Here is a 23617-nt window from a genome sequence, read left to right as displayed (position 1 = left end):
GTGGAATGGTCTGTTAACACCCCTCCAGTCAGAGGGGGAAAAGAAAAGGAAAAAAAGCTGGGGGGGGAGGGGTTAAGTAGGTTACAGATTGTTGTAATAAGCCATACATCCAGTGTGTCTATTCAGTTCATATAATGGAGCTGTGGCTTCTACTGAGCACTCTTCCAGACTACAGTCTGTTTTAACTCCTGTATTCTCATCCAGACAAAGCCAAACCTCAATGTTTTTTTACTTCCTCCATCTAATACATTAAAAATCTTAACTTTTACTCTAATTATTCATGTTCACTTACTGATTTTTTTTCTTGCTGATCATAGGAAAAATGTCTCCAGGAAAGAACATAGTCTGCTAGAGAATGTAGCTGAAAATAGGCAAAATTTTCAATAACCATCAAATTGATAAAGAAACAATTTGCCAGACCCCAAAAGACAACTGAAAAATAACATTCAGATTAAGGTTTCATCAAGGTTTTTAGAACAAATAAGGTATTCATCAGCTAATGTGGGGTTTGGCAGTCAAGTAAAACATTACTGCAGTCAGTATTAGCTGTACAGGAGTAGAATCTGCTCTGTGTGCTGGCTATCTGACTGTTGCTCAAGCCCATCGTTAAACTTGGGCTACTACACAGCCAAGGGCATCGAAGCAGTGAGGAGTTGCTTCCTCCCACTGCAGAAGGAGATCTCTGCAGATCATACAGGGGACTTGAAAATCCCAGCAGCTGTTAGCTTTGCGAGTGCATAAGGCTGGCTCTGACTTTTGCTTTTAGTTTTAATTATTTTTGCAGCTGTAACGCATGATTCTTGAATATAACCCAGGGATTGGCAACCTTTCAGAAGTGGTGTGTCGAGTCTTCAATTATTCACTATAATTTAAGGTTTCGCGTGCCAGTAATACATTTTAACCTTTTTAGAAGGTCTCTTTCTAGAAGTCTATACTATATAACTAAACTATTGTTGTATGTAAAGTTAATAAGGTTTCAAAATGTTTAGAAGTTTCATTTAAAATTAAATTAAAATGCAGAGCCCCCCGGACCAGTGGCCAGGACCCGGGCAGTGTGAGTGCCACTGAAAATTGGCTCGCATGCCGCCTTCAGCCCACGTGCCATAGGTTGCCTACCCCTGATAGAACCTGTTTAATATGAGAAATGAGTATTTGTTGAAGAGAAATTGCAATATCTAAAGTGTGAAGCTTACCAGATTTATTATGCACCCTTGCATATGCACTCTTAAAAACTGACATTGTACACTGAGGGGCAAAGATCAGATTTACATTAATCTTTATATAATTTTATTTACTTTGGTAGAAAAATAAACATTCTAAAAAGAACCTTGAAGCACAGAAATATGTTCAGCACTGAATATGATGTAAGAATATAATGCAGATAGCCACTGACCTAAATTGCTTACAATCTAAAAGACAGCAGGGAAGAAGGGTCACATAAGGAAATCTAGAGGGGAGGCACTCAGAACATGGTGTAAACAAACACGCAGCTTAACACATAGCTATAATTCAGTTCCTATATTTTAGGATTAAAAAATTTAAAAAATTAATCACACAGTTGTTAATTGAATAACATTCATTGAAATATTTTTGGACGTTTTCTACATTTTCAGATGTATTGATTTCAGTTACAAGGAATACAAAGTGTGCAGTGCTCACTTTATATTTGCACTGTAAAAAACAAAATAAATAGTATTTTTTAATTCACCTAATACAAGTACTGTAGTGCAATCTCTTTATCATGAATGTTGATAAATGTAGAATTATGTACAAAAACAACCTTCATTCAAAAATAAAACAATATCAAACTTTAGAGCCTACAGGTCCACTTGGTCCTACTTCTTATTCAGCCAATCGCTCAGACATACAAGTTTGTTTACATTTGCAAGAGACGATGCTGCCCGCTTCTTGTTTACGTCACCTGAAAGTGAGAACAGGCCTTCTCATGGCAGTGTTGTAGCCAGCATCCCAAGATATTTACATGCCAGATGCGCTAAAGATTAGTATATCCCTTCATGCGTCAAACACCATCCCAGGAGACATGCGTCCATGCTGATGATGAGTTCTGCTCGATAACAGTCCAAACAGTGTGGACCGACACACGTTCATTTTCATTATCTGCATCAGATGCCACCAGAAGAAGGTTGATTTTCTTTTTTGGTGGTTCGGGTTCTATAAAAGCTGTGTAGCATAGACATTCCCTTAGATAAGTTCATGATGTCTATCAATGGCTATTAGCCAAGATGGTCAGGGATGTAACCAGTGTTCCCTCTAATTTTTTATGTTCATGTGCATAATGAATTTAATTATGTTCACCAAGATGGAGGTGATGTGTGACACATCACCTTCATATTGGTGCACATAACAAAATTATGTAGTAGGTTGAGGCCGAGGAATTCGGAGTGTAGGAGGGGGCTCAGGGCTGGGGCAGAGAGTTGGGGGCAGGGGGTGAGGGCTCTGGCTAGGGGTGAAGGCTCTTAGGTGTTGCCAGGGATGAGAGGTACAGGGTGCGAAGGGGGCTCCAGGCTGGGGCACAGGATTGGGATGCAGGCTCTGGGGTGGGGCCATGGGTGTAGGATGCAGGCTGTAGTGTGGGGAGAGGATTCTCCCAGTCCTCTCTCACCGCAGCAGCTCAGGGCCAGGTGAGAGGTGCCTCCTGGGCTGGGCCGAGGGAGGGGCTCCTATCCCGGGCAGCTCCACGGGCCTAGGCCGGGCCGGAGGAGGCTTCTGTCCCCAGCAGCTCTGGTGCACTTGGGCTGGGCTGAGGGAGGAGCTCCTTTCCCCACCTGCCTGTACTGCCCTTATGTCAGTATAAAGATATGCAGTTGCATAAATGTTCACAGGAGTGTGGCATGAGATTGTAAACTTTTTGGGAAAGGGATAGAACATAGAAGCAAAGGGTTCAGGGTGACGGGCACTCAGTTTGTTAGATTCATAGCACCCCCAAAACCAGAAGCTTTTTTGTGTGGAGTGAGGGGAAGTGATAGAAGGGGGTGAGTTAATAGGAGAAGGAAAAGAGGAAAACTAGAAATCCCTGAAGGGGAGGATGGAGAGGGTCATGGAGGCAGGGAGAGTGAGGCAAGCACCACAGTGACGGAGGGAGGGAGGCACATGAAGTAGCCAGCTATTTACACATTTGAGGAATATAGGATTTACCCTGGTTCCTAATTACTGATTCACTTTCTTCAAATGATGGCTACATACTCACAACACATGGGAAACACTCCACTTTCTGCTGGTTGGCTGGAGTGAGAGAGCAGGCTCTGTCTATGCCCACATGCAGAAACAGAGACGAGCAGCCAGGAGCAATTTTCCTGGCAGTGTAACTGTACAAACTGTACAAAAATTGCTGTCAAATGTAGAAATTAAACACAGAAAAAACAAGGAAATATTTTTTCTCTAGTCTGTTTCAGTTACAGTAATCCTAGGTGTCATTTGTGACAATAGTAGCTAAAATACATCGAGACAGAAGAATGTTGTTGAAGTTAACAGCAATCGCATTAAAAATAAATATTTGCATTTCTCCATCTGAGCAGTGAATGAAGTGGATTTATTACATAACACCAAACTCTTATAAAACAGTTGCAATCAATCATTTCATTGGCCCCTTTTGTCTATAGAAATAAAGAATATAGTAAATGAACCTCATCCTTCTTCAAACCTGCTATGGGGCCTTTAAAACTCTTGAGTTTATAAAACAGCTTACATAATTCTGCTTCCTCCCTTTGACTCCCCCCACCATTGCCTCCAAAAGCACTTTTATTCAAAAAGCTTGGCTGTATCCTATACACTTTGTTCATTCTCTCACTATAAAAATACTACACATCACATGGAGAGCATGACTGCACCCACACTGCTTTCTGACCTTGCCCTTTGTGCCTGTGTTTTCATGTGACTGTTCAAGGAAAACTGTACCCTTTTTCTCTGCCCATTGGTACATATTTCCCTGAAGTAAAAAGCCCTGATAAGAGGCTTAGTTTGCCATGAATAAAGCACTGCAGCCTGTCCCAACCCACTTTTAGAAAGCTATTGAATATGCTTATTTTTTCAACACACTTTATTGTATTGGACTCTTTCAGAGGAAACATTCTAACCCAAGGCCTTGTCTGCTCTCCAGCACCATCAAAGGGTCCATGGCACTTTTCATAAAGAGTAGGAATTTTTGCCTCAATTTCTTTGTCTTTTCCCCTTGCAGCTGTGTAGCTGTTAACTGGTCTGCTGCCTTCACCCCACAGGCGGAGGCATTATGAAACAGTGTGTATAGTTTGCAAGTGCTTTGCAGACCTTGGAGATGGAAGGAGCTTTATCTGTTTCAAATATATGTTATACCTTTTCAGGGTGATAATGAATGACAGTGTCAGTGGGGAAATGTCAGACCCATTGGACGCTATTGACACACTTTCAAATGTAACTCTTTCGTAGTAGATGTCTTTCCCTTTGCCAAGCTCTATACAAAAGAAAGCCCTGATCCCTGTGACTAATCCCATTGCTAATAGTGTATAAAATGAGGCATATCTGTAAATCTTTGCAGAATCAGGCCCAAACAAATCTAATTAATTGTGGTGCTTCTTTTTTTTGAAGGGGGGCAGCTAGATGTGCTCAAAAGATATTGGAATTTATTGACAGTTCTTGGTAAAGGATAAAAAGGTATCTGAAAAGCTCTGGATCTTCTGCCATTACTTAAACACACACAGGTGAGATTCTTTGCTGTTCCTTTAACACAGGGATGGGTAAATTATGGCCGTCAGGCTGCATCAGGCCTATCAGATGTTTTAATCTGGCCCTCAAGCTCTCATTGGGGAGCAGGGTCAGAGGTTTTCTCTGTTCCACAGGTGGCATGGCTCTGTACGGCTCCTGGAAGCAGCAGCATGTCCTGTCTCCGGCTCCTATGCATAGGGGCTGCCAGGGGGCTCCGCAGGCCTATGGTATGGTGGCTTAAAGCCACTCTTGGGCCTTCCTGACCCTGGGCAGTTCTGGGAGTTGCAGAGGCCCCTGGCATAATGTAGACAGCTCTAGGGGACTGGCTATGTTACAGCAGCATCCCCTTGGTGCCCTTTGAGTCAAAGCACTGCCTGAAATCTCTGCTGTACTGGTACTGCAATCCCCTCCCCAGCATACTCCACATACACCAGGGCTTGTGAGGGGGTCCTGGCAGGGCAGCTGTTCTTCCACAGTGTCTGTATTGGGGAACTCTGTCGCCAGCTTCATACAGGGATTTTAGGGCCCCTTTGGCTGCTCTGGCTTTTACTCAGCTCAGAGGGGCTGAGGCGAGGGGCTCAACCATACAAATTATACAGGTAGAGGTGTTGTAGCTGACACAGCGTATAGAGCAGGGGTTGGCAACATTTCAGAAGTGATGTGCCGAGTCTTCATTTATTCACTCTAATTTAAGATTTCGCGTGCTGGTAATACATTTTAAGGTTTTTAGAAGGTCTCTTCCTATAAGTCTATAAACTACTGTTGTATGTAAAGTAAATAAGTTTTATAAAATGTTTAAGAAGTTTCATTTAAAATTAAATTAAAATGCAGATCTTATCAGTTTAGTGCAGTGGTTCTTACGCTGGGGTGTACACACCCCCTGGGGCAGGGCCAGTGCAAGGATATTTTGCGCCCTAGGCGAAACTTCCACCTTGTAGCCCCACCCCTTGCACATCTGTTCATTGAGGGACAAATCCCAACAAGCCTTTATAGACCCCAGGGGTCAGCCGTGCCCAGGGGATGCTCCCCAGACCAGGTTCCCTCCTCCCCGCCCCCTGAACTCCCCTGGAGGGTGCACAGCCTCCCCGCGAACCCTCCCCACCCAACCCCAGTGGCCCCTGCCCTGAGTCCACTCACTGACTTCATTGGGCTTGGGCCGCTGTAGCAGCTCGGCAGGGAGGAGCCGCCTTCCGGAGGCACCGGAGAGCCAGAGCATCCCGCTTCTGGCAGCAATGAGCCTCAGCCATGGAGGAGCCGGCATTGTTCAGGGGGGCAGCAGCTCTGCAAAGATGATGGCGCCGCTAGCGGGGAGTAGCTGTGTCCCCCTGTCCCTCCTGCCCAGGCTGCGGCCCAGCTCCCCCCTGAGCTCCTGCAGGCTGCAGTGGATGTATGTGGGCGCCAGCCCCCATGCACCCCCCAGCTACCCCCTCGCCTAGGGTTACCATATTTCAACAATCAAAAAAGAGGGGAGAGCCCTGCCCTAGCCCCGCCCCCATCCATACCCTCCTACTTCCATCCCGACTGCCCCCGTCAGAACCCCCAACCTGCCCCCCTGCTCCTTGTCCCCTGACTGCCTCCTCCTGGGACCCCTTCCATCCTAACTGCCCCCCTAGCACCCTACCCCTTACCTGTCCCCTGACTTCCCCAACTCTTATCCACACCTCCACCCCCAGACAGACCCCTGGGACTCCCACACCCCATCCAACCACTTCCTGCCCCCTGACAGGACCCCCAGAACTCCCAACCCTCCACCTGCTCCCTAACTGCCCCCCGGGACTCCCCTTACCATGCCCATGCCGGTCAAATGTTGGCTCCACGTGGAGCCAAAAAGCTGCTGGGCTGCTGCACGCACAGCCCCTCCCCTGCAGAGTGCTGAGGCAGCAGAAGGGGGGGATCTGTGGGGGGGGGCAGCGCTGGCACTGGCTTACACATCCAGGAGCCACAGAACCCGAGCACAGTGAGGGGGGCACCGGGGGGCGCGCCTGCCCAGGCTGCGGCCCGCTGCCCCGCCTGGGGAGCTCCCGCAGCAGATGCATGCGGGCAGTGGTCCCCGTGCACCCCCCAGCTCTCCCCTCGCTGCGCTCTGGCTCTGCAGCTCCCAGGAGTGTGAGCCGCCGCTGCCCCTCCCACAGCAGGCTCAGGGCCCCGTGCCGCAGTGGCTCACACTCCTGGGAGAGCTGGGGGCAGGGCCGGCGCTACCATTTAGGCAGCCTAGGCAATCACCTTGGTCGCCAGGATTATTCGGGGGGTGGCATTTTGCTGGGGGGGGTGGCAGCGGCTCCGGTGGAGCTGCCGCAGTGGTGCCTGCGGAGGGTCCGTTGGTCCGCGGCTCCGGTGGAGCTGCCGCAGTCATGCCTGCAGACGGTCGGCTGCTCGTGCGGCTCCGGTGGACCGCCCGCAGGCACGACTGCAGCAGCTCCACCGGAGCCACGGACCAACGGACTCTCCGCAGGAATGACTGTGGCAGCTCCACCGGAGCCGTGGGATCAGTGTGGGGGGCAGCGAAATGGCCGTGCGCATAGGGCGCGAGAAACCCTAGCGCCGGTCCTGGCTGGGGGGCACACCTGCCACCGGTCTGGGGTCTCAACAGCCGGCCCCGCTCAGCCTCCTTCTGGCCAGGACCCCGGCTGGCAGCCACGTGCCAGGCAAAATTGGCTTGCGTGCCACCTTTGGCATGCGTCCCGTAGGTTTCCGACCCCGGTTTAGAGTATGGCGATGAATAGGATTGACTAGCTCTATTAGGAGAGCTGCACTTGCACTATGTATTATTCATGAACTTGTCTGAAGATCCTGGGATTTATTCCTAAAATTAAATGTTTTTGTCTTGTGAGTAGAACATTCATTTATTGAACTTTTTGACCCATTGAGAATAGTTTTTGTATTTGATTTTATGGCAACTCCATTGGGGATCTTTGCTGTTGCCTTTCCTAATCGGTAGCCTCTCCTTATACTCTAACATGAGTGCGTTGTAAAATATTGAAATAAATACAAATGTGTAAAACCATGATTATTCTAACTGACCAACAGCATTTTCATAGAGAGAACCAAACCTCTCAGACCTTTTCATTTGTTTGGGTAAGGAATCTAAATCTAAATCCAGATTCATGTTTTGCAGTTGAGGCCCTCACTTATTCATGCACTGAGATCAGGTCTGCTTACCATGTGAACTTGTAAAAGGTGGGATGAACAAATGAGATGCAATTTTCCTTTAAGGCCTATATTTGGCAGAACTTTCAGGCACAAGTCACATGTGCAAGCTCTGATGAGGCTATCTGGCCAAAGAGCCTGTCAGACACTGGTGAACGCTGTCTGTTATTCTACATCCTTGGAAAGCTGTTCAGTACATTTCCAGGGTAAGCTAGGCGGACCTGTAGGTCTGAGAAAAGAGCACTTTATTTTCAACAATGCCTGAGCCTTTCAGGGAACCTCACTGGATCCTTCTTTTCCACACGCTGTCCCCCACAGTACTTTCTTTCCCCTGCCCTTGTCAGCCTACCTAGCCCTTTAGCTGAGAACTAAACTCAGTTCTCTACAAGGTCCATCAAAACTGCTCCTGAGTTGGCCAGAGGGATCAGCACTAAGTGACACACAGCATTGTCCTCATCCTGGGGGTTCTGTCTGCTGCTTCTGCAGCCAAATTGAAACTGAGCTAGAGCCGTGAGCTGCACTCTTCCCCTGCAAGTTAATATTGGATTGCTGCACCAGTCCCCATCTATGGTTCAGTTCTGCTTCTACTGAAGATCAGTGCCAGAATTTTCAGTGGGAGCAGGATGGGGGCCTTTGTCCTTGCCCCATACTGTAGTAATCTCTAAATCTGATTTATTGAAAAAATTAGCTTGTCTCCCATGCTGCTCAGGGCTACAGAATTACACACACACACATTGGCATGCTATGTGTCTGCATGAAGTGAAAAATTATTGGATGTTTTGCTGAATTACAAAATTGAAATACACTGGAAGTTTCTCCCAAGTGAAATCCCTTTACTGGTATTCATTGGATGTTTTTGAATTTGAGAAGTCAGAGGGCTGTGGAATTTTTTTTAGAGTTGGGATATCAAAGGAAAACATTTCTCTCCTATGCTGGAGTTAAACTCTAATCACTGCTCAGCTCTCTTGGAATTTGGCAGCATACCAGTGCTCCTTCCCTTCAGTAGGTCATGTGGAAATACTAGTGTTTTCTTAAAGAAACTCTCAGCTCTTTTCAAGTACTTACATGGATGCTACTTTCCTGTTTGAATTGGGTTCTAACTGCTTCAGGCATCAAATTGCATTTTCCATGAAATAAGCACTATTCACATCTACAGCATTTTATATGTAATCATTAAAATATTTCTAACACATTCACCCCCAAAAATACAACTTTTAAAATTAGTTTTTAGGTTGACATTTGTATTTAATTACAATTGAATCAAATATTTTAACTTTGAGAATGTTTAAAAATGTAATCTATAATTATTGTGATGTTCAATATATTTAATAATTGCTTCATTTTTATATAGGCATCTATTAATCTGAAGTTGTCCACATGTTTACCAAAGGCTGTAAATCTTATACATGAACAGCTGGTACATTTTGTTCAGTTATAAGGATAAGTGACATATGGCTATGGATTCTCTTTCCTCTGCTCTTTGTGCCTGGATTATTGATTGGCTTTAAGCTATAGTCATAGTACCGGAGATACTTTCTGACAGGTAACAGTTAATTCTGTCGAAGGCTGGATTATCTATTCTATGCTGATGTGAATCTTTGACCAGACTCAGTGCCCGATCTCAGCATTCTCTCCTTTATAACTTTTATTCTCCTAGAATGATAACTGCCCTTCAATTTTTCAGTCTTATTCATTGGTTGTAGGGCCGTTCATCAAATTCCGTCCCTCTTTCCCATTTCCTGCATTATTTGTTTCCTAGTAAGGTATTGCTAAATTCCAGCTGGATGTGAAATGAGCTTGGAAAGATGCAGTGGTCTTATTATTATTTATTTAGTATTTGTATTGTGGTAGTGCCTAGAAGCCCCAGTCATAGATCAGAGTCTCATTGTGCTAGCTCCTTTATGTATGTAAAACACACACTGAAATCAGACTCTGCCCCAAAGAGCTCACAATCTTATTACAGAAAGTTACCTTCAAGTAACATAACCTGCTTTGGATGAATGTAATAAACTTTAACTAGGATCAATATATGAAATGTATTTTATACATTTAATATGTATGTATTTTTCTTCAAACACTATATAGCAAAATCTATAAAGGCGCTGCTTCTGTGTCAGGCAAGGATTCCTTTATTAAATGTCCGTAAAAACCACAAAAGCCTTTGCTAAGTTGGTCCAGGGAAGCTGGCCCACCCGCCTTTCCATAAGAGTGCCAAGGAATCCCTCGGTATGGCTCAGTATTGACTCCATGCCCTTTATGGGGTAGGCAATCTATGGTACGCGTGCCGAAGGCAGCACACGAGCTGATTTTCAGTGGCATTCACACTGCCCGGGTCCTGGCCATCAGTCCAGGGGGCTCTGCATTTTAATTTAATTTTAAATGAAGCTTCTTAAACATTTTTAAAACCTTATTTACTTTACATACAACAATAGTTTAGTTATATATTAGAGACTTATAGAAAGAGACCTTCTAAAAATGTTAAAATGTATTACTGGCACGCGAAACCTTAAATTAGAGTGAATAAATGAAGACTCAGCACACCACTTCTGAAAGGTTGCCGACTCCTACTCAATGGCAATCCAGGAAGCACACGATACTGTACTGATCATGGTGCCGAGCAGGGTTTTGCTGTGCATGCTGGTGCCCCATCTATTAAATCACAGTTAGGACACTGTCAACATAGCTTGTTAGGAAACATTCCTTACCATTGTTAGAAATAACTAGACATTACCAGAATGGAAAGAATATTAACCATGCTTTCTTCTCCCCACATTTGCTCACTTTTGATAATAAATAATACTGTGCACTTCAGTTCTTTCCTCCACAGTTCTCAAAATGCTCTATAAATATGAAGTTTTCCTCATTCCCCTGCTCCCCATTTCACAGAGTGATAGTATGGAGGAGTTAAGTGACTAGTCGAAGGCCACACAGGAAGGCTGTGGCCTCCCACTTGTGTTTCACTCACATTCCCGGACAGCAGCAGATGGCGGGTTCTCCTGCAACATGCTATTATGCCCTGACTGAAATGACAAGGGATCATTCAAAATAATGTTAGCTGATTTTGTAAATATTTTGCTTTAAACCATTCTGTTCATGGCAATTTTGTAAGAAGTCCATTCCACCCACTCCTTAACAAATTAGAAATGTGGCATTGACAATGTCCCTTTGAGCTGTGAAATTCCCAGTGCTTCAGGAGCAGCTGTGGAACTTATTTATGTTAAATAGAATCCAGAATGAAGCTACCATGCAGCGGCAACCACTTAGCTCTGATGTTTACTGCAAGCAAAGGAGCTTTGTGAGATAGATTGGATTTCCCTGTGGAGTCACAGAAAGATTGAAATTAGAGCTGGAAAAGACCTCTTAGTCCACCAGGTCCAGCCCCTGCCAATGCAGGATTTTAACTAGCACATTGCCATGCTTGACGTGTATGTCCCAAGCAATGGGGATCTCACTACTGATAGGTCCATCAATGGATATTAGCCAGGATGGGAGGAATAGTGTCCCTTGATGATTACCTGTTCAGTTCATTTCTTCTGGGGTACCTGGCACTGGCCACTGTCGGAAGACAGGATACTGGGCTAGATGGACCTTTGGTCTGACCCAATAGGGCCATTCTTACATTCTTATTTCCCTTGTGGGACAATTCTATGATCTAACAGATTGTAGAACAGCTCTGCATTTATCTCTGTGGTCCTGTTGCCCCCTGCCTCGTTTATCCAGCATCTGGGAAGAGGTAGAAAAGCTGTTTTTCAAGCCACTTCCAGCACCACAGCTGAGTGCAGAGGAGCATTATAGCAACCCCCACTGGCCTGTCAGCATTAGTCTCTTCTTCCTCACACTGCTAACCCTGCAGTGAAGGAGAGTAAGGTGTGAGGAGTAAGAGAGAAATACCCCTTGCCTTGGAGGGTCCCCAGCCTCTTTCTGTCTCTCTTCTTCTATCACTGTGGTCCTGCCTCTTGGGGCCTTGTAAAGAGTGACAAAAGGGGAGAAGAAAATTCCAGGAAAGTAGTGAGGGGATGGTGGAGAGAATCTCATGGGAATGAGGGAAAGAGAGGATGAAGGGGAATCCAAAAAAGGGGAGGGGAGACTCCCAGGGTGGAGAGTGGAGTGAAAATCCTGGGGAACAGGGGGAGGAACAAAGGTGGCAAAGAAGGAAATGCTAAGTGTGGAAATCCAACGGGGTCAATGGAAGAAGACAGTTGATGATAGTGGGGGAGACCTACAGAAGGTGAAATCCTGAAAGGACTAATAAATATAAGAGAATACACTGTATAGAAATGTGAATGAGAAAAAATGGTGAGAAGGCAGAGAATGAGTGAGAGATGGGAAGGGAAATGAGAGGAAGGGGCCAAAAAGCTAGAAAGAGGCAACTTCTAAGATAATTTTATTTTAAGTTCTGTATTTGCTTATTGCAGACATTGGGGAAAATAGACCATTTTGAGTAATAGTATTAATATTGCTAGTTGTCTACTCTGGTTACTGTAGTATATTAGTGCGGTTTCTTTAGTTTCTACCTGCTTTCTTATTATTAATTACGGCTATTTTATTGTCTTATTTCCTGCCCATGTTCATATTTCTGTAGTGGACTCTGAGTGAGGTGTTGTAGGATCATCCCCTCTCTCCTCACTACATACTTTCTTGTCCCTTCCCCTGCATGGTATGGATACCTAAATGAAAGTTTGCCTGCTTTCTAGAAATCAAGCCTTCTATGGATCACACATCCTGGGTACACACATTATCTCCTTTCACAACCCCCTCCCCCAACTTTGCTATACAAAGTGAACGTGGGGAATTAGAAGGGGTGTTGCCCAGCCTTCTCTGGCTACTGCTAAAACATCACTCGCTGCCAAGGAAGACACAAGTCTCTGGATGATAAAGATATGTCAGAAGAGCAAATATTTGCTGTTGGAATACACCTGATGGTATCAATTACAAATATATATTTTGCATAGGAGAGGTTGCCCATGTAAAGGTTTTAGCCCCTCCACATTTGAATTCTCAGTTCAGTCACTACGACAGTACTATCAGTGTGCACATGCTCTCTGAATATATAAGATTTTAGAAAATGTCTGCAGCTGCATTTATATACATTTATTAGGCAGATTATGTTGCACCTCTCTCCTTGGTTATGATGACAGCATTGTTGTGTAAATTATAGAAAAAATGGAATGTGTCTCCAAGTGTTCTCTCTCCTAGGTCTGTACATAGACAGTGATTTTTGTGGCTGTGGAATCTACCTCTTGCCTTTGCACTGGGTTTCCCAATTTAAAATTTCACTTAAAAATATTGCTAGCCCTCATAGAAGATATTGCTGAAAGTGTTCAGTGTACAAACAAATGCAGTGGTGTCTTCTTGAGTTTACGGACATTCTGTAACTGTAGTTCTAAAAGGCTTAAACTGCTCTATATAGCTCAATGGATCAACTTTGAAACCTAAAGAAAAATTTGTAAATTGTCAATTTTTAATTTTTTAAACTTAAATGGTGTTATTGTAAAACTGCCAGTTTGTTGTGCCATACTATTGCAGAATTGAAGTTTAGCTTGTTGCAGAGTAGGGGAAGCTGGAAAAAGAAAAAACATTGTGAGACGTTTTCCCATTTTTTAATCTACATTTTATTCTGATTTGTTTTCTGACCTGCCATACTGCAGAGTAGATGGCACTTTGGTTATACTGCCATCTACTACCATAAATAGTTCCTCTTTTTCCTTCTTGTTTACCTTTTGTAAATATTTGTAAACTGATCTCATAATCTTCCCTCTTCACTTCTTAGACAAGACAACGACTAAGGTCAAAATGTACAACAACCTGCTCGGAAAACTGGCCAGAACGATATGCGGCGTCAACACCCAAAAAGTATTTACTTCAGCCTTGGCACTCTGTTGTTCAGCAGTGGAGTACTGTGCATCAGTTTGGGCTCGCTCATCTCATACAAGGATGATCTACAACTTAATTCCACCATGCGTATCCTTTCAGGTACACTTAATTCTCCTCTACCTTGGTTACTAGTTCTCTGCAATATTGCTCTGCCCAGTGTTCTCAGGAAGTGTCGCAAAGCTCATGACAGAATTGCATGATATGCCATATCTTCCGTTAATTAAAGACTTGTTTAATCCATCACATGGTCGTCTGCCCTCACATCGCCCGCTGTGGATAAATTTACTGAGTGAGGGATTTATGGTAGAGGACACAAAATGGGTTTCATGGTTCGCAAAGTAAGTGACAAATTATTACCTTGTCTTGGATCCCACTCAACGTCAACCCAGGTTTGATTTACGCAAAGGCAATGAAGCCTTCTGGACCAGTTTTGTACCAGACATGGAATTTGTGCTGCAGCAGAATTTCGGTGGCATTTTAGAGATAGTCCACTATGTCTATGTGGGCAGCCACAAACCATGACATATTGTTGAGGACTGCAAAATGACAGCTTCCTGGAGGCCTTCATGCCTTGAACATCATTGATAAGAACACTGTGGCTTGGCTTGACCAAATTGCATAAGCCAAATAAGAATAACAACACTTCTTAGTAAAAAAGGACATGACAATTATTTTAGGCCCCAATCCTGCAATGAACACTGGGTGAGTCTCATTCCCTTTGCACAGCTCTCATTTTAGGACTGGGGTCTTAGTTCTCTATAAATGAGTCCTTCCAGCTTCTTAATTCCTGTTACTCTTCTCCATACTCGCATTCATTCATTAAGAAAGTATCTAGAGCTGACCACACAATATTTCAGCTGTGGTCACCATCCCAGGGCTGCATAAAAAGCTTTCTTTCTTCATGTGACCCCTGCACATACAATCTGTGACCCATTATTGCATTGGAGGTTTGTTTTAAATATTAACATCACATCACTTTATAAAATAGTGTGTGATTTGCAGTCTGCTCTCCTATACAGAGGAAAGCCGGCCTGCTGTGGTGCAAGACAAAGTGGGAGTCAGTGAGTGAGCTGAGTTCTTTCCCAGCTTTGCCAGGTGATTCCTGTGTCACCTTGGCCAACCCACAAAGTCACTTGCCCATCCGGTGTCTTGGTTGCCCCATTTGCAGAAGTGGGATCATCCCACCAGCTCTCCTCGGAGACACATTGAGGCCCTTATGTCTGTTCAGTGCTTTGGGGTATTTGAGGGGGAGCACTAATGAAGGGCAAGGGATTATCGTCACCCCACGATCATCTTCTACCTCCCAGGTTTCTCTCCTTTTCAGCCCACCTGTGGCACGAATCGTTCTTCCCAGAAGATATCGACGTGGCCTGCTCCAAACCACATTCATTTTGCTTCTGTCTACGCGCTGCCCTTAAGTGCCATCCGCAGGCTTGGTGGCTGTACCCAGCCCTTTCTCTGGGGCCGGGGTCCCTGTGGGAAGGGGGGAGCGGGCTGTTCCCCGGGGCGGTGGCCGTACCTGACCCGTTTGCAGGGGAGGGGGCTGTTCCTCACGGTGCTGCCGCGCTCCTGGCCCTTGCTCTGGATAGGGGACGTTCCCCGCCGCGCAGGTAACCGCTCCCGCTCGGGGCAGGCGCCTCCCGGCCCCGGCGCGCCTCAGGGCGGGCTCTCTCCGCCCTTTCCGCTCCGCGGCAGGGGGAGGAGCAGGCGGCGGTATCAGCAGCAGCAGCCGCTTCTCCGGCCGGAGCTGCCCCTGCGTAGGAGAAGGGGAGCCCCGCAGGGCAGCTCGCGCCCGGCGGCCCCATCCGGCGAGGGCCTGGGGCGCCCCCCCGCCCGGTACCAGCGCCGGGCACACCCCCTCCCGCCCCCGGCACTAGCGGAGAGGCGGCTCCGCTCTCACAACAGCGGCGCCCGGGAGCTGAACGCCGTCGCCGGGGATTGCGGTGCCAGAGGCGGGGTTCGCGGCTAGAGGAGCCGGGCCGGGCGCCGCACCATGCTGCCCCCGCTCTCCCCGCGCCCGTCCGCCTAAGGGCGGGGAGCCCGCGCCAGCTCCCGGTGCTGCCATGCTGCCGGCGCTCCGCTAGGCGAGCCCGGCTCCAACCTCACGGGCAGGGATCGCGGCGCCTCACCCCGGGCGGCGGCACCATGAGGAACGGCGAGGACCTGGAAGGCTTCGATGGCGAAGCGTCCAGCACCTCCATGATCTCCGGGGCCAGCAGCCCCTACCAGCCCACCACCGAGCCCGTCAGCCAGCGCCACGGGCTGGGCGGCCTCCGCTGCGACCTGGACTATCTGCGGGGCGCTCTCGGCAAGATCAAGATCACCGAAGTGGTAGGTACAGCGCCCCAGGCAGGCCGGGACGGGCCGCGGCGTCCGTGAGGAGGGCGTCGGTGTCCGGCTCCCCGCCCAACGGGGGCATTGTTCCTCCCGCACTGCCTGGGCGCCTCATGCGCTGGGGGGGAGGAGGGTGTATGTGTCGGGGTAGGACCACAGGAGGCAGTTTCTTGTCCCCTTCCCGGCTCACAGGTGGAGGGGGAGGACGCGCTCTGCTGCACTTCATTCCTCAGGTGAGAGTTTAACCTCCCTGTCCTTCATCCCGCCCTGCTTCCGCGCACGGTTTCTGCTTGCGTGGTCCTGCTGATAAGTACCAGCGCTGCCACCGCCTTTAGGTCACGCTAGTCTGGGAAGTTCAAAGAAACCTGTAATGCGTTTTGTTGGTGGGTGTTCCAGATCCCATCGGGGTCGGTAATACGTTCTACCTCCCCTCCACCCCCTTTCCTGCTGTCGATTAGTTTCACTTTTGCTAATGGTTACTTGATGGTTTTATTTTTGAGAGAGACCTGGGATTTTTGATCTTTTGATACGAGGCAGCAGGTAAGGGGCAAGTTTGTGAGTCCCTTTTCTGCCTCCCATAGATTGATCATCTGGTAACAGTTGGCCCATTGTTTCTAGGTAGTTGAATCAAAGGTGGGTGTGGGAGGGTGTTTTTGATGTTATGTAGGTGTATTCACCAACTCCAGACTAGCTTGGATTTGCCTATGTGTACATGTCCTACTCAGTTGTTAGTGTACTTTTGGTTGTAAAGATGTATAAACTCACAACATACCACTTTGCATGTTACAGCTCTATAGTGTAGATGTGGGACCCCAAAAACAATAGTTTGGGTCAAGTGGAAGTGATGATATTAATGCTGTCATCTTTTGTATATTAGAAAGTCTTACTAAAAATATGTTTAGGCCACAAACTCCATTTTTAAAATGGTCTGTTTTCCTGAATGCCATTCAGATTCCATTTTTTCACTTTCCTAAATTGTGTGAGGATGGATTCAGCACAAACTGTGTGTGTACAGATTTGTCACCAGCCAGTACATACCATTTTATATTGTTGCAAGTGTTTGTCCAGTTTATGAAGGTTAACCTGATTTTTTTTAATTTAAGAAGAATATTTTTTATTTTAATATGACTGAAGAGAAGTACGATTTGTACATCTGGATACCTGTACCATCCTGATATCTTATTTGTTGATTATTGAAGGAGTAACTAGTTGTGCAGCTGATTGTGTAAGGTTCAAATTTTGCTCTGTTATATGGGTTGTACTCCTGTTTGACTTAAGGCAGCACTACAACTTGAACTCTAGTCAGCTCAAGAAATGAATTTCAGAAGCTTTAAATCCTACACCTGCACTTTAATCCCACTGCTAAACTGTGTTTTATTTGATTTGCAGGACCAGATGGGGACTAATCAAGGATTAGTCACCCATTGTGCTACATATTGTATAGACATGCAGTAAAAGGACAGGCTGTGCTCAAACTTGACAATCTAGGGCCCCAGTCCTACACAGACTCTGTGTGTAAAGTTAGTACATGCGTGAGTAGTTTCCTTGACTTTAGTGGGACTACTTGCAGCATATAAAGTAAAGCATGTGCTTACATCTTTGCAGGATTGGGACCTTAGTTCTGGCAAGATTCAACAGGTGGAGGAAACAAACAGGAGGACAAGAAAGGTGGGGAGGATAAAGTAACTAAAATTTGTAAATCAAATACATTTTACCAGTAAGAAGTCCTAATTCTTGTAGATTAGTTTTTAACTGTTTTTCTGTCCTTGTTTGTGGAAGACACACACAAGCAGAGGACACTAATGAAAGGTTGTATCTTGCAAACATAAAGGCGAATAACTTCATTCACGGGAGTAGTTCCAATGGGCACTGCTTGCCTGAATACATGTTACTCACTTCTGTGCTTGCAAGTTCAGGCCCTTACTGACTGAAGTGGTGTCAAATGCACAAAGAAAACAAATTGAAGAAATAGAGAAATAATTTTCTAATTTTTCTTAGATAATGAACTTCATTTATTAACAATTGTGTGTTAAACATTTGTGAACAGAAGTATGATTAAGATGAGAGTGTCTCTTTTGTGATTTTCTAGGTGACTTCCAATTTTTTTGTGTGCCCTCGTGTGCCTGGGATGCTGGTGTGTCTTTTCCATCTGCTTGATTTTATTAGTGGAATTTATTTTGCCAGTTCTGTTTCTGATCATTGCAGATTTAAATTTAGAGATTTTTTTTTCTATCTTCCTGGAGATGCCACTCAATGAATTAGAAATTGCTTTTACAGTTTCTTGTCACGGTATGAACAGTGCATCAGGGAAGAGATCTGTTTGAAGTATTTTTTCCTTCTTCCTTTCTCGCTTATCTCTGAGAGAGGAAGCACTTTAGTTAATGTTTGTATAATTTGGAGTCCATACTGGCACATTATTGGCAGGAGGTTCAGAAATTAGTTTTTATATTTCATATGCATGCTAAATACAGCAGAAAGCTTATATTTTCAGGCTTAATTTAAAATATTCAGGGTATTTTTGCTTCAATATCAGGCAGATGTTAATTTTTCAAATGAGAGGTTTGAATTAAATGATTGTAAACTATGTTGATTCCAGAATACTTCTACAAATAGGTTACAAGATCGAATATCTGAATAAAGAACACCACTCACTTTGTTGTCAGTCTCCCTTTTCACCTCTCACCTCCCCCTCAAATACATCATATTCTGTAAGAGGTGGCCATGAGCATCTGAACTCCCATGCCCTGTAAAACACTGAAAGGTATGCTTAGCTTTACCATTGAGAGTAGCCCCGTTGGAATTAATGGGACTAGTGATGTCTGTGTGTAGGGGGGGTTTGGGCCTAAGAAACTGTCATCTGTGTGCAATATCCACCTGTTTTGAACTGTTAGCTACAGAAAGGGGCGGGGGGGGGGAGTCTGGGGGTGGTGTTTTCTAACATGCTGAAATAATCTTATTGTTTCGCTGGTCTATTATTTGCTCTTCCTGCAGTTACTGCAATAGACTTTTTTTTTTTTTTTTTTGGTAGGTCATATTAAATATTTGAAATTTAAATGAAGATTTGAAGACTATAAATCGGTTTCTAAATTCTATTTTTGTTTGAAAGAGCAAGCCCCAGAGGCATAATAAGCATGTTTCATAAAATAGGAAGAACACATTGTACTTAAGTTACAAACATAAGAGGTTTCTTATCTGCTTAGCAAATATTTTCCTACATTTAGTCCATTGTTGAGGAAAAGGTGTGTGTGAACTAACCTTAGTGGAACCAAAAAAATGCTTTGTGTGTTTTTGATAAACATAGTCTATTTGTCATGTACAGTGGGCCAGAATTTACCAAGACACATGGAGATTTACCGTGGCTTGGCATATTTGGCTTCTGGATATTTGCAAATAAAAGAGAGAATTTATTTAACTAATATTAATAACTCAGAGTCCCAGAGCAAACATGGATTTTAACTCTTTGTCATTACTGCTGAAATGATTGCTCATCCAAATGTAAATTTTTGTTTGTCAAAAGAAAAGCGAGACAGGGAAGGAAATGTGACTGAAGAAAACAGTACAAATAGTTCTAAAAATTTGTTTCTTCCTCAAAAGAAGAAATGTGTATCGATTCAAAATATTGTTACATCATTGAATGTAATTGATGAAACAGGAGCGTGACACTTTACACATGAAGAATATTTTAAATTTTTGTTAATAAATCAGAATATTTTTAAGGTCAAATCTGTCTTATAACGTCATAAAATCTTTAATTTAATACATCAATGGATAAACCACAAACTGTCCTTTGAAAGCGTGTGCTGTATTAATAGTGGATTTGGTGATGTGGTCCATGTTTATAACTCTCTTTCCTTACCTTGACCCTCCGTTCTCTCTGTTCTTCCCCCACCCCCCAAAAGTTTAGAATTATTGTAGTTTTGCTTTTTTCTAAATTGAGTGTATAACCCCAGGAAATCTTATTTTGATACCACTGGCATTTTTTATTGATGTTTAACTCTGATTAATCTGTTTAATCATTAATTAATATAACTGTAAAACTAGAGGAAAAGTAAAAAAGAAGACAGATTGAAGATTAAAAAATTTAAACTCAAGTTGATTTTTTAAAAGTTTTTTTTTATATACATCAGTACCCCAATATAACGTGGTCGCGGGGAGCCAAAAATCGCTACCGCATTATAAGTGAAACACCATTATATCGGGGTAGTGGTGACAGGGCTCCAGCAGTGATTTAAAGAGCCCGGGGCCCCAGCCCTGAGGAGCCTCAGGCCCTTTAAATCGCCAGCGGAGCTCCACTGCCGCAGTCCCGGGGTAGTGGCAGCAGGGCTCAAGTGGGTATTTAAAGGGCCCAAGGCTCCCCACAGCAGCCCTGGGCCCTTTAAATCGCTGGCAAGCCCCACTGCTGCAGCGCCGGGGTAGCAGTGGCAGGGCTCCGGCGGTGATTTAAAGAGCTCTGGGTTCCGGCTGCTATGGGGAGCCTCGGTCCTTTAAATTGCCGGCGAGCCCCGCTTTCGCAGCCCCGGGGCAGCAGCAGCAGGGCTCCGGTGGTGACTTAAAGGGCCCAGGGCTCCCTGCAGCTGCCGGAGCCCCAGCCCTTTAAAGCATTGCTGGAGCCCCGCTGCTACCATGCTATATGTGAACCTGTGTTATATCGTGTCGCGTTATAGCGGGGTAGAGGTGTATATAGAGAGAAATAAGTGTTTAAGAATTAGGTCTTTCAGTCATATTTAACTAATAATTCCTTTCAATCATATTTAAGTTCTCACAATTCCATACAAACAGGAGTTTAATTCCTATCTCCCCCCTCCAAAAAAGTCTCTCACAGATGGCTATGTTATCCAAATTAAAATTGCATCTTTAATGTTCTTTTGTTTCTAAACTAATGTGACAACAAAGAGAACACCATTTTCCCCCTGAACATCACCACGTAAGAGAGTTGGAGGTATTGGTCTGTGTAAGGAAGGTAATTTCAAGCAGAGAGTGCTGTAAGGAAGAAAAGGTGAAGAAAGAGTGATAAATATAAAGGGAATGGGTTAATTATGTGACCTTATAGAGAAGGAATGAAGAGGAAGGCAGGTGCTGAGTTTAGAGATCCTCGAAGTTGAGGGAGGACAAAGAGTTTAAACTTGAAGTGAATGCTGAGGAGAAGCCAGGGAGGGATAGCTCAGTGGTTTGAGCATTAGCCTGCTAAACCCAGGGTTGTGAGTTCAATCCTTGAGGGGGCGATTTAAGGATCTGGGGCAAAAATCTGTCTGGTCCTGCTTTGAGCAGGGGTTGGACTAGATGACCTCCTGAGATCCTTTCCAACCCTGACATTCTATGATTCTAATTCTATGTGATTATAATATGTTTTCCCTTCTGTGAAATTAAAATTCAGAAGAAAAAAATCTCCCTGGTGACTTTTCAGTGGAATGCTTCCTTATCAGACTTGAAACTTCATGCAGTCATCCTTAGGGATTATTGCAGAAGTGTTTCTTTGTGGTTATTTTCAGTGCTTTCTCTGGTCTGCTTGTACATTTCTCAAGCAGTTGAGGATCTCCACTTTCCCTAGAGACTATTGAACAGATCTCCCAATGAAGACGTTTTTCTTTATGTACAGCCTAAATTTCTCTTTCTATCACTCCAGATACTGTAGTTGGTATGTTTGCACTATGGGGACTACATTAATTTAGCTACACTGGTGTAGTTATGTCAGCATAACTCCATAGTGTAAATGCTGCCTACATCAACAGAAGAGTTTTTCCATTGGTGTAGGAACACCATCTCCCTGAATGATGGAAGCTACATAAACTGAAGCATTCTTCTGTCAACATCAAAGCTATGTCAGTGGGTGTAGTTTTACTGCAGTGCTGGAACTGAATGCAGCCGCCAGAGCAGGATTATGGTATTTGTTTCTTATGACTTGATGCCTGTGAATTTTTATCGAAGTATTGAGAACCTGAATCCCCCTACACCATCATATAATCTTGTGGTATCCCCTGAACCTCTTTACCATTTACTAGAGCTAATTGCTATCTCAGAACTAAGTAATTACTCTCTGGAGAAAAATGACTTTAATTTCTAAACGAAGGACAGGTGAGTCAGTAATTCACACCTTGGTGCAGTGAGAGCTCCCTTTTCTTCAGATGGATTTAATTTTTTTACAACATTCCATCTTTGCTCCTGTAACATCTACTTTATTTTAACCATTCTGCTGGCTGTTCAATGTAGGAGAGATTTGTTCCATGGGTTACCATCATTACCCATGCAACCCAAGGTTATTTAGAAAGGAAAGTAATAAGAGGGGACATGCTAAAAGTAAATGAAATAATGATATAGAGAAGGTAAACTGGTGTTCTCTCTGGCTCATAACACAAAAACAAGGGAACATTCAATTAAACTAGACAGTGGAAAATTCAAAACTCATAAAAGGAAATACTTTTTCATAGAAACATGTAATTAGATTATGGAACTCATTGCCACAGGAAATCATTGAGGACAAGAAACTATCAATATTCAAAAAGAGATTGGACACTATATGGAGATCGAGTGTCTAGAGTTGTCATAATTAATGATAAAAATGTCAGAATGGATGATCATATTGGTCCCTTCTGACCCTAAAGTCTATGAGTCTATTAAACCTCATGCATCAGGGCTTAAATCAGTCTTTAATTGTTAAAGATGACTGAGGTCTAATGTGGAGGAAGATCATTCCACATTTGCCTACTATGGGGTTCTTTACACCCTGGAACATCTGGTCCTACTATCACAGATGTCAACTCCAAGGTCCAACTAATCCAGTATCACAATTCTTGTATTCCTACTTTGTTTTAGCTTCTAGTTTTAAGTAGTGTTACTAGATATTACTTCGTTTTCATAAGTATAGCTTTTTTACTCTAGAGTGTGAGCTCTTTGGGCAGGGACAGTGTCACCTTACCTGTAAGGTGGTGCCTACTCCAGTTTTGGCACTGTAAAATAGTAATGGTTCCCTAGAGCTGATATTTTATTTTTTAGTATAGGATATGCTCATCACCTATCCTAAGTATTGGTTGCATTTGTGACATCATTTTTATAAGTGCACTCTTTGAGATGAGATTTTTCTAGCCTTTTTCTAACAGATAAAATATCTCTGTTGTAAACACATTTAGTAATCCTACTGGGATAAATCACATCTCTTTCATTTCTTTGAAATTTCTTTTGACAATTTCCCTTTGGGGAAAAAAATCTTTTTAAGGTTTTGAGCCCACTTTAACATACAGTAAGATTTTTATGTTCATATTTTGTCTTTCCTTCTCCTTGACTAACTTCTATGCTAAATAACACTCTTAACTAATAATTTTGGGTCAATAAAACTTTGTTTGGTTTTTATCTGTGGAGGTAAAATTAGGCATACAATGGAAACTCAGCTATAAACTGAACTATGGAGTCGCTGTCACGCCATAATAGCAGTATTGCTATTAAATTATAACTGTACAGAGAATTGTACTTTCTCTTTTGATATTCTGATAATAAAATGACTCACTTTTGAATTTTTTCATATGGCAAGTGCAGGCAGTTCCTTCTGGTGCTGCAGTCTCCACCAATAGGT

At 44.1% G+C, this 23617-nt stretch overlaps 2 protein-coding genes and 1 long non-coding RNA gene across 3 annotated transcripts in view; 2 read left to right on the top strand and 1 right to left on the bottom strand.

Annotated features, from left to right (window-relative positions):
• Positions 1-1562: 1562 nt before the first annotated feature.
• On the bottom strand, positions 1563-14575 carry LOC127034408 (uncharacterized). Its single transcript, XR_007769385.1, has 2 exons — positions 7858-14575; positions 1563-2181 (listed from the first exon to the last, which is right to left on the bottom strand). It is a non-coding gene; the product is annotated as an uncharacterized LOC127034408 (long non-coding RNA).
• A 914-nt stretch (positions 14576-15489) lies between these two features.
• CMTM4 (CKLF like MARVEL transmembrane domain containing 4) overlaps positions 15490-23617 on the top strand; it is a 58113-nt gene continuing 49985 nt past the window's right edge. The window contains exon 1 of the mRNA XM_050923201.1: positions 15490-16050. Coding sequence (XP_050779158.1) covers positions 15865-16050 — 186 coding nt within the window. The 5' untranslated portion in view covers positions 15490-15864. The remainder of the gene's footprint in view (positions 16051-23617) is intronic.
• TK2 (thymidine kinase 2) overlaps positions 15956-23617 on the top strand; it is a 118933-nt gene continuing 111271 nt past the window's right edge. Inside the window, exon 1 of the mRNA XM_050923198.1 lies at positions 15956-16050. The gene's annotated coding sequence lies outside the window, so the exon portion shown is untranslated. The remainder of the gene's footprint in view (positions 16051-23617) is intronic.

The sequence above is a fragment of the Gopherus flavomarginatus genome, chromosome 14 (assembly GCF_025201925.1).
Source record: "Gopherus flavomarginatus isolate rGopFla2 chromosome 14, rGopFla2.mat.asm, whole genome shotgun sequence".
NCBI classification, from domain to species: Eukaryota; Metazoa; Chordata; order Testudines; family Testudinidae; genus Gopherus; species Gopherus flavomarginatus.
This window is presented reverse-complemented; position numbering and strand designations above follow the sequence as displayed.